The sequence below is a fragment of the Notolepis coatsorum genome (genome assembly GCF_963971535.1).
Source record: "Notolepis coatsorum genome assembly, chromosome: 17".
NCBI classification, from domain to species: domain Eukaryota; kingdom Metazoa; phylum Chordata; class Actinopteri; order Aulopiformes; family Paralepididae; genus Notolepis; species Notolepis coatsorum.
In genome coordinates, this window is record NC_140181.1 from 61,852,589 (window position 1) to 61,864,705 (window position 12,117).

The following is a 12,117-nucleotide window of genomic DNA, read 5'->3' on the forward strand; positions in this document are numbered from 1 at the left end:
ATAATTATATACATATAAACATCCCACTTGGTTTCCGTAACACTTTGAGTCGCTGATGTAATAACATTCAGCATGAAGCTTTTCACATACCCCCCCCCCCCCCTTTTTGTAGGGAAGTCAAAACCTTTTCGGTTAGATTCCTGTGTCTCTCTAATATTGTAGACAACACTGCTATCTTAGCTTGGGATCTCTAGGTCCCATATTGTGAAACATTACACTCATAATCCGTGATCCTTGACTGATCACACGTTTACTTTTTTATGGTATATACTAATATCATTAGTACTGGCTTTTCTGAATAATGGTGTCAGATAAGCTAAATAACAGGTACCCTTTGACATTTTCTCTAGGTATACAACTATAGGTTTTAGTGTTGCAGACCAGGTATACCTGCTCTGGGAAAATAATATTCCCTCTCCTACTTCTTGTTAAATTCCACTGGCTACTGCAGACAATTGCTGTGGCCCATAATATATCCAGGACTGAACCCAGTATGGATTTTGCCGGTGGTGGTTATAACTTTTATGCATGATTATCATATATTTTAACATGGAAACAACATGTTAACTATTTTCAAGGGGGAAATATTTAAGTCAGTAGCAATATTGTATAATGTAAGGATATACTTAATTACAAAACCTTGCACCTCATTATTCCCTCACTTCCACTTTAAATTTTTCTAAATTATCAACAATGTTTTGCAGGTGTTCCTTTGTACACTCAGTCAATAACTCCATTGAAGGAGTGTGTATAAAGTCTTTCACAATGGAAGCCATATTTAAAACACTAATCACTACTTAGAACCACGAAGACTCACTGGTGCACAGCTGAAACACTGCTACTGGCAAACTGGTCTGTAGTGCACAGTTAACAAACTATAGCACCAAGACAATTTATACTTAGAACCAATATTAGCAATAGACACTACTATTAACAAGTAGCATACTATTACACAGAATACAAACAGAAAAGGTGGTGAGCAAAAACGTCCTTGGTGTCAAACCCTAAACATATACAATGATATTTGTATTTGAGCAACCCTGGTTCCCTACCACTCATATAACTACCTTAACCCTAACCGTCTTCTTTGAGGCGTGCCGGGCTCAGGGCGTACCCTCTACAGAGCCCAAAAGTCTCCACCCAGAGTTACCTCAAAACAAAAAAGGAAAAATAATAAATTAGTGGACTGTCGGAAATATTGATTACTCAATATAGCTGGTCCACCCGGCGCCTAACTAAACCAGGGTTTCTCTCTAATACTTTTGTTTGGTTTTATCATAGAAATCTTTTAATAGTCTTTTTCAAGGATACTTCTTGTGGCTTGAAACATTTCCTGCAGTGGCTGGCATGGATCCAAGTTTGGTTGTTCTGCCACCTTGAATGCAGACGTGGTGATGAGCAGGACCTGGTATGGTCCTGGTATGGTCCCAAGTTCTCCTGGTTACAGGCTATGAAGTGGCCCTCCCGTGGTTTCAGTAGGGCTTTTTTCACCTGTGAGCGGATCGAAAAAACTAGAACCTTTGTTAGATTGGTGCATTATTCCTGCTTTCTTTCTTCTCTTCCTTCTATGCTATTTATAACTTGGATGGAAAGAATTTTTCCTTCTCTTGTGAACGTTTTGAGTACTGCACTCATTTTCTTTAGCTCGTTCTAGCTTTGATGCTATTGGCTAATTCAGTCATGTGACACTGCCAGGTCAGCTATTTCATCACCCCAGAAAGTATTTCGATATGAGGTCTCTTGCTGTATGCAGTTCCTATTCTTCCAGCCATGGAAATTATTGCTTGTAAGTTTTTTGTATTGTGCAAACATCATATTGCAATTTATCTCCCCTGTGTGAGTCTGTAATGCTCAGTTAACATGTTTGCTTAGTTTGGATACACTCGTGTTAACTCCTGGTTAGCCTACCTGTATTGCTAATGTTATGCTAATTCTCAGTCAACTCAAATAACTTTCTGTTTTATATTTTAGTTGAGTGAACTTTGTAAATATTGTACACATTCATATTTAAGTGACATTTTGCTTTAGCTCATTTTGGTCATTTTACATTGAGTTGAAGTCATTTTACACATACAATGTATTTCTATTGTATACTGTAATTCAATGTCATTTACAACAATTGTGTGATTATTCTTTTTTGTTGTTGTTGTTGTGTATTTCAGTTTTACACAATTGTAATTTGAGAAACAGACAACAGTAAAACAATCCATATTTACCATCTTCCTGGACTCTTAGTTTTGAAATAGCACTGTGCAATATTACCCCTACTGTAGACTTCAGTATTTGCTACTATATTTATTACTGTACATTTTATTCCATTTTTATTCTATTTTATTCTGTTCTTATCTTAGGCTTAGTTTGGTCACTTTGTGTGAGTCTCCTTAATTTCCGTTTCTTTTGGAATTTGTATTATTATTATTATTATTTTTTAGAGTACTTCTGAAATAATTATAACTTAAACGTTTTGACGTCCGGACCTGGTTTTATTAGATCATAATCTTTTCCGGCCAGCATATTTTCTGGGACCATTATTTATAGATACAATCTTTTTCGGCCAGCATTATTCTGGGACCTGAATATTTATAGACACAATCTTTTTCGGCCAGCATATATACTGGGACCTGGTTTACAGATACAATCTTTTCCCGGCCGGCGTCTCCGTATTTGTTCATAATTATTATTATTTTATGCATGCATGCAATTTTACGGTGATGGTACTTTTATCCAGCCTCCGCAGGACTGATAAACAAATCTCAGAGATCACAGGACTTAATACCTATGTGTTATAGCTTCCCTAATCTCAATTATACAACATAATGAATCTCGGCGCCAGTCTTTTTACGCATCCTCTCCTCATCTGTCCTTCATCAAGATAGCCTCGCGATTGACTCATACCGTCAATGGTAAGTGGGTAAGCTCCAAATGGTTTTATTCTTTACAACCAACCTTCCTGCAATAACTTTCTGCAGAGGGCCTCAAACCCCTTACACAACCAATAATCTTCTGATTCTACACTATTTTAAATGCTAGCTTTATTCTATACTTATTTCATTATAATATATTTCTGTAATTTGTTCTGCTCTCATTGCGTGCTTTACTCTGAAAGAATCCCCTGCCCCTGTGAGTCAACTCTTATCTCAGCCACAGACCGCAGCCACACGAAAACTGGCGTTGTTCCAAGTCATGTCAGACCTCTCACATTTTGTAGTATATCCGCATCTGTATCAAAATCCAAGCGTTCCGGCCGAAACTCTTTGATACTGATCTTAGAGACTACAAACTCCAGCCAGATGCATCTCTCAGCCACTGGAGCTCAGTCTCACAGATGTGGTTTTATACAGAAAATATTCTTTTAATATTTCAGATTTTTATTTTTAGCTGATTCACCGTTACAGAGGCAAACATCATCTCTGAGAATTCTCACCTCTAAATATGGGCTTGGTTCGTTTTATCTTTTTTGACCCTGTATTGACAAGTCCAGCCCACAATCCCTGGCTTAGGAAAAGTCAAGTTAAGGGTCCCATCTGGGGTGCCAAAATTGTCGTGACAATTTTGTAAATCCATTCTACACAATTATGTAAATCACAGTTAAGAACCCATACGGTGAGAATAATTACACAGCAATAATATAAAAACAGAGTCTTACCTTAAAGTGAATTTGAAGACGTTTATTATTAAAGATACCGACAATTTCACACGGTAACTGAGTCTCTGGGTCTCTGCTAATCAGAGATATCGCATCATTACCTCTGCCCATTGCAGCTATGTCCAACAGAGATAACTATCTGTTCCTAAACTCACTACCTCCAGTGTTTCATAAAGTTCCTGGAGGAGAGACTGACTAAACACACCAAAAATCAGCTTTTATAACAAACAGAAAAGGAGGTTTTTCTTATCATACAAATCTGATCTTAACCAATCAATGACCCTTGTGTAATTTATCCTGTGGCCTATTGGACATCTGATTCATGATGTAAATGACAATTAAACCAATCAGCTTGAAGGCTCTGCTCCTTATCCCAAAAGCAAATCTCTTATCAGTTTGACACAGAATTCAACATGTCGCTAAAAACATGATGACACATTATTCACAAATTACATTACACCCTGTCATTGACAGGCTTCAGAACTCAATAGAGTCAACACATGACATACTATCCCAAATTACATTATACCTTGTTGATATTCAAAAACAGGCATGTCTGCATGTGACCTTTAATATGACCTTTTATGTCCTAGTGGAGGGATATGGTATTACAATCAATTAATATTAATATAATAGTGTTTATAATAGTGTTAATTATGCATATTTCCTCCACAGTACCGTCTGTTTTACCATTAGTTAGTGTATGTACCGTCAAGTCTTTCACTCTTACGGTTACGGGAGATTATGTCTAGTTTGTCCCTTTTGCAACACTTTGTTTCTTATATTGATGGTACTGGAACAGAAACGTATAAAAACGACATAGTACGTACTGACACAATTTGTCTCGTAGTGCTTTGTAGCTCCATCCATAAACCGGCACTAACATGGCTAGGGGTTAGATTACACTGCAGCCATCTATACTGTGAATGTATGCACTCATCTGTAATGTGCTTTGTAGTGTTGTTGTGTCCATCAAATTGCATTTAAAGTCCAACTGAGATTGCCATATATATGTGCGTGTATATATATATATATATATATATTATTTATTAATACATTTTCCAGTCAGAAACCATATCTAATAAGAATGTTGTACTTTTTGTAACTATATTTAATTGGTAAAATGTAAATAACATTGTTTTTATGGATGTAATCAAATTGTCTGAGACAAGGATAACGCCACAATAATGCCATGTTCCAAACATTCCAAGATTAGTACATGTTATTGTCAACACTGCCTGATTGCACCAGCAGGTATATCACGCTCTCTTGTTTGGGTTAACTAAATCAGTCTATAACGCAGTGGTTCTCAATTTCATACATTCTGTTGCTACTAGTTGGCATAAACCATGTACCCTCCATAGAATGATATTGCTCGCCTCGCACACTGGCTTGAGAAGAGACACAAACACCCCTTGGGCTAAAAGGCTTTTGCAATATTATGATTTGCTATGCACTGACTGTGTATGCAAATATAGTTATTGCTTACATCCATAGAACCAGATCCACACTATAGTATACTATATGCTAATATGTCATTTTTGTTAGTTAAAAAAAATGTAATGTGAATTTCTTTATTAATTAATCTAGATAAAAATACATTCTAATTTATTTTTCATAGGAAGAGACGACACAGTTTACATAGGGAGTAGTTTTATTCATGCATTGCTGACACAATTCCGTTGGACTTTTAAGTAAGGCTGTCAAAGTTAACGTGTTATTAACGCGCAATTCTTTTAACGCCACTATTCTTTTTAATGCAAGATAAACGTTTAAAAAATATATACAAAAAATTTAAAAAATATATATATATTTTTACTAGACTTCACTCGGGTGTATTATTGATACTCGAGTCTCATTGATACTATGTTTGTTTCTGACAAAGTGTGAGGGGGAGGGGTGAGAGATGAGGAAGGGGCAAGAGAGAAGAGCTGGGAGAGTGTGTGTGAGGGGGGGGTGAGTCCTCAGCCCTTGTGTGGGTGAATGTAACAAGTTCCTAACGTTTTCTTTCCCCTATTATTTCATGCACACTTTATTAATTGTTTATTTGTTTTATATTATTAATTGTTTATTTGTTTTATATTATTATTTTCTTAAGTTATTTTGTGCATCACTCTGTTTTGAATTTGATGTAAATGTGCAATGCATGAGGGTCATCGTTTTGTGTTAAATGGCTGCATAAAGCAAGCATTTGTTGACTCATTTTGATAAGAGTATTAAAACTTGAAAAAGATCCATTTAAGGTAGATTTAGAACAGATAGAAAATATGCAATTAATTTGCGATTAATCACGAGTTAACTATGGACAATCATGCAATTAATCAGATTAAATATTTTAATCGATTGACAGCCTTACTTTTAAGTTATGTCAGTGGTCACTGATTAACATTTTCTTCACTTTTAGGCTGAAATTGTTACGCAGAAGAAGAAAGGTCTCACACCAGTAAAGAAGGTTTGTAAAACTCATACATCACTATGAAATCCTCCTTTTTGATTATAGTCTGAAAGCCCCAATTCCCTTTACAGCTACAAAATACAACTAATATAAAAAATAATTTTAAACTCATAATTAGTAATTACCTGTTGTCTAGTGTTAGTCCTTGTATCAAGAGCTCAGTCAAACGGCTACAGAATTAAATGCGTCTTTACAAAATGGAATGCGTTTCATTTGTGGTGGTGTAGCCTATCATTTGTTTTTACATAATGGATTATGGATTGGGCCCTTCCAGCTTTGCTTTGCTTACACATTGTTGTTGAAAGCACTATGATCAAACGTTGTGTATACATTTTACAGCCGGAGATGACCTTATTTGGCCCTCATGATACTTCCAAGGTCTCGGAGAGTGAGTTCCCCCTCTCCTCTCAACATGGTAAGCTTGATTATTTCCCTTGTAAGCTTGATTATTTCCCTTGTCTGAATGATGTACAATCATCAGTCAATTAAAATGTTCGCAAAATCTGTGTTTACAGCGTAGTGACACACTAGTAGTTAACACAATAAATAACAGAGGGCATACATACCCTCATCTCGCACCTTGTTGCCCATATGTCCAGAGTTAATTATATTGATTTGTTATATTGTTTACACTTGTGCTTTTTTACTACCTGTACCTCCCCCATGCTGCTATGATGCCTGAATTTCCCTGAGGGGATCAATAAAGGAATATCTTACCTTATCTTATCTTTTTTTTTTTGTATTCTTTTTTTAAACATAACATCAAATTAGACACACAAGCATTAACAGTAAACATCCAATGAAATCACCATTTGAATCATTATAAATGTAGTTTACGAGATATATATACCTAATACCGGGTACTTGCTATCTAATACAATACATACATATGCTCTTGCTCGCTCACCCCCCCGGACCCCCACTTGGATAATCCATCCATTTTCATTCGTTTCTAACCAGGCACTACAATTCATATGCTAGCTTTTATTCTCTCCACCACTTCTAACCAGATTGCAATGTTGGTTTCACTGACACCTAAAATTCTAGCTGTAGATATTTCTAGATAAATCACATCGAGATAGGTAAGAACCCATACCTTCCGGCACATTTTATCCAGTTGAAACCATCGTGGTGCTATCAGCTTTTTAGCAGCTGTGAGACCGGATAAAACTAGTCTCTTTAGCTGTATAGGGGCTGCAAACTGAAAAACATCATTCAACAGCAATACAGAGGGATGTACAGGTATGTTCAGAAATAAGAATTCTGATAATTACTGGGACACTTCTTCCCAGAATATCTTAACCGGTGGGCAATCCCAATACATGTGCATAAATGTACCCTCATCTCCATTTGTACATAAGGAACATAGGGAATCTTGTTTAAGTCCCATTCTGTTCTGTTCTGTTCATAGGTATGTCCTATGAATATAATTAAGATTAATTTGTTGATGGTCCGGGTTACGTGACGCAATTCGAACGTTTGCCCAGACTTCTTGCCAATCAAAATCTATTTCCAAGTCTGGTATATCCCTCCTCCAGACTGAGTCTAGGGGGAGGATTCCATACGAAGACGTTGGTAAGTGATGATAAAAATCAGATACGAAGCCTCTCGATGTCTCTCTTTCATAGAAGAATTTGTGATATCTGTGGTGCTCAATTGGTATCTTTAATGGGACTCCATGAGCCTTCAAACAATCCAATAACTGTGCGTAAAAATAATATGTGGAACTGGTGAGGTAAATTTTTTTATGTATATCTTGATAGCTACAAAAACCCCGTTTGTTGAAAACATCTCCCAATGTGTGTATGCCCTGCTTTTCCCATTTGGGGTATCTTATAGGTCGTTTTCCAATAAGGAGTGCATTGTTATTGAATAGGGGAGTATGGCTATGCCATTTATGTTGGTTAGAATATTTTTTTTGTGTTTCACGCAATATATATATCCGGATCACATGTGTAATAAGGGGGCCAAATTTCAATTTGCATTGCTTAATTGATAATATGGTGTATACTATGTCCTGCAGTCTATGTGGTGCTACTATATTTTCTTCTAAGTTTCTCCAGGATACAGATGCTTGGGAGTCAATCCAGGTTGTCAGTGGTCTTAAAGAGTACGCTTTAAAATAGTGGTAAAAGTCTGGAAATGCCAAACCTTCGTCGGCTTTGTTTCTCTGTGCGGTGGATCTTTTTATTCGTGGAGGTTTGTTATTCCAAATAAATGTATATGCGGTGGAGTGTAATTTTTTCCAGTAACCATCAGGGGGGGGGGTAACGGTAACATTGAGCTAATGAAGTTGATTCTAGGTAAAACATCCATCTTAACACTTTGACTGCCGGGACACGTCTTTAGACGTCTTTGCTGGCCATGCTAAAGTTGCCGGGGGACGCTGTACAGCGTCCTTATATCAATATTTCAAAAATCTGCGATCGGATTCATATTCCCCCTCCGCTGGCCTGAGATCCACCAGCAGGACCCACTGAGCTCTCTGGCGGTTCAGGAGCGCCATCTGGTGGCCGATCGGCGCAATCGCCACACAGGATCTTGAATAGAGGTTGTCATGACGACCGTAGTACTTCCGGGCGCTCGCTATGGTTCATGGGACTCTGGCTCGTCACGCTACACGGTGATCGATTGGCAATAACTCGATAAACAACATGATTTGGACGTATATACCATTATACAAGCTGGAGATGGACCGGGTAAAAATATATCCCATAATGATAAAATTTCTACTCGACGATGATCGCCCAACGGCGCGCGGAGACTGGGGTGAGTTTTAGCGTGTAACGTTTAGGGGTGGGACGATACATCGATCCAGATCGATACATCGATGTAATTATCAACAATCGAATCGGATCGATGCGATGTAATAAGATCGATTCATATCGATACTCTTATTTTGAAAATCCTGTGGCGAGTCTCATATCCGCCCAAGAACAACAGCAGTAGCTCCGTGTGTGTAGATGTTACAGCATAGCATTCTCCCTTTCTGTGTGTGTGTGTGTGCGCGCGTCTTTGGAAAGACCAGATGAGGTCAGAGGAGTTTGATGTTTAAATGTTATTTAAACATAAACAATATAATACATAATAAATGTAGGCCTATACATGATCATGCAACATCAACAAATTGTTGTAGGAACGGTTTGGGAGAGGGAGGTTGTGAGTTTTGAGTTCCAAAAAATGTAGCTTAAAGTTTAAAGCTCAATATATAAAAACGTGGCACTTTACAGTGAACAGGAGGTCTATTTGTATTAAAAACAATAGATTGATTTTCCTTTAAATGTCTGGAAGAGCTCAAAAATACAAATGTCAAATGATATTTTCATTACCTTTTTTTTGTTGATCTAAATGTTACTGATTGTGTTAAATGGGCATATGATATCATCTCATATCGATCGCAGGCACCTGAATCTAATCGTATCGTATTGTATCGTGAGAGACTTTGTGATATCGGCAAATATCGTATCGTTGTCCAAAGAATCGATATCGTATCGTATCATGATGAAACTGGTGATTCCCACCCCTAGTAACGTTACCGTCTTAGATACTAACTGCTATTATCAACATTTGACCCACATTAGATGATTGGTATAACGCTGCCCACGGAATTATAAACGCCCCCTCGCCCATCCGGTCAACATCGGATGACGTGTAGTAACTTCTAGAAGTACGTCTAGTTGGAATTTTTTATATCGCGCTGATTGCCATCAAACTGTATTTCATCATCAATATAATGCATTTGGGGCTATATATCACGTTCTGGAGAAAGCTGCAGAAAGAGATGAAAACATACTTATACATTAGACCATACTTTACTATGAATATGTGAATGAAAAAGTTTAACGTTGCTACACAATGAACAATACATATAGGACTTTGAATGGGCCCTAATAATGGCAATGTAGCAATAGAATTTAAAAAGTTATAGCCCTGCAAAGAAGGGGACTTTCTCCATAGACAAATAGCGCTGGCAATCTATGGTATATCATTAATTTAACCCAAGGCAACCAAAGTGTTAACTATTGATACCCGTGCCTGTACTGAGTTTTTAAGTTTGGACCACCTGTCAAAGTCGTATTTGATCTTATCTTGGAATTTTGTGTAATTGTACTTCACCGTTTGGCTTATAGTAGGGAATACCTCAACTCCTAAACATCTGAAGTGTTTAACCATTGGTATTTTTTCTGGAAGGAGTATATTCTTTGCAGGGGCATAAGTGGGAGGAAGGCCGACTTTGGCCAATTTATCCTGAATCCCGATAGATTGCCAAAGTCATCAATCAACTTGAGAAGATGAGGCATCTTACCTTATCTTAAAGTGCAACACAGGGTCATAAACCTGTGAAGTCTATTAGCAAAATAGGTGTGCAACAAAAAAAAGTTTATCGGTGTCCTCCAGATGCAGAAATTGTGTGTCAGTGTTACGTTCCCTAACAATACCATGTAAATATTTTCTCCCATTATTTTACCTGATCATCGAACATTACTCTCTGCCCCTTGTCAGTGGTGTTGGGAGCAGTGATAAGGAAATAAGTGGCGACAGTTGCTAAGCATGGATTGGTGGGTCGCTGTAAATCATTATTTAGCAAATGGTCAATTTGATTTTTGTTTTTGTTTACAGAACCAGCCCCTATCAAGCAACCAACACTCTTCATAGACGACGACATAATAGAGGTTGACGTGCAAAAAACAAATTGCCTCGTCGCTACAGCCAAAATCACACTGTTTGAGGTAGAGATCAACTATGGCGTTTCAATGTACTTCATCGAACATGTCTATAATATGATACTACTGAAAGTAACTTAGTTTGTTGTTCTGCAAAAGTAGAACTTTTCCCAATACATTTCCTGTTGTATTTTTTGTGTCTACTTTATTTCTACAAAATGTTCAATCGAAATGAAAAATGTCACGTAAATGTCCTTTTTTAATGTGGACCTGTGTTCTCTTTGAAGGAGGTGGATACAAAGGCAGACCAAGAGTGCCTCACGGTGGCTCAACAGAAAGCCTGCCGCATCATTGAGTCTTTCCAGAACCCTTTTCGGATGGTAAGATTTCACACGGCATCGGCTTTAAAGGTGCTATAGATAACTATTTTATATAGAGTACCGGTAATAATAATTTTTTTTTAATAGAGCAGAATAAAATGATTTGCATTTCCCCCCAACATTTTAGATTACTGAATTTATCATTTAAAAAATGTTGGCGCGTCCAAAATGAATGTTGTTTACATTTTCCTTGCATGTTTCCTCTCCCTACTTCCAATTTCCCCATGTGGAATGCACCTGATTGGATAAATGACATGCTGGTGGTCTAGTGCGACCTCTAGCGGCTGAATGTTATCTATAGCACCTTTTAACTATACTGTATTTTTAAAAGGGGCACGAGAGGGAAAACCTATAACCAGTCTGGATGCCTTTGGTAACCATCACCAACTTTTGCTTAGAAAAGTTGAGAAACCTTTGCTGAATGTTATCTATAGCACCTTTTTTAAAGTTAGCTGATATACGTTGTTTTATTGTTAAATAAAAAAATAAATGTCTCCCTTTTTTCCAGTATTTACCCTCCAACGTGCACATCAACAAAAACGCCAAGTTTGACCCGTCTACAAAAATATACGAGGTGAAGAGCTCTATACGTCCATACATATTGAATCTATACTTGATAGTGAGGAATAAAAAATTATGAATGTTGTTGTACTGTCTCGTATCATATATATATAGTTTGTACAGATAGAATATACGTTGTGTTTTTCAAATCTACGGTTGAGGAGCCGGGAAAAACAAGCATCTCACAGTTTTCTGAGTATGTACATTTAAAATAGCTGTGACAATTAAATAATCTCATTCTGAATATTAACAGATTAGTAAAAGATGGAAACTGCAGAGTATTGAGCAACAACAGAAGGAGCTGGAGGCCAAGCAGAAAACCAAGGAAGAGGCAAAGGAACGAGTGAAGAAGGCTGCAGGTACAGGAGCATTAAAGGAACATTACGTCTTCTCAGACAAGAACATACAGTA

The 12,117-nt window shown here is 37.3% G+C and overlaps 1 protein-coding gene across 1 annotated transcript in view; it reads left to right on the forward strand.

Annotated features, from left to right (window-relative positions):
* The window catches only part of exosc10 (exosome component 10), a 68,851-nt gene that overhangs the window by 50,921 nt on the left and 5,813 nt on the right, over window positions 1-12,117 (forward strand). The window contains exons 15-20 of the mRNA XM_084333842.1: window positions 6,051-6,098; window positions 6,441-6,516; window positions 10,722-10,831; window positions 11,053-11,145; window positions 11,654-11,719; window positions 11,960-12,065. Coding sequence (XP_084189968.1) covers window positions 6,051-6,098; window positions 6,441-6,516; window positions 10,722-10,831; window positions 11,053-11,145; window positions 11,654-11,719; window positions 11,960-12,065 — 499 coding nt within the window. The remainder of the gene's footprint in view (window positions 1-6,050; window positions 6,099-6,440; window positions 6,517-10,721; window positions 10,832-11,052; window positions 11,146-11,653; window positions 11,720-11,959; window positions 12,066-12,117) is intronic.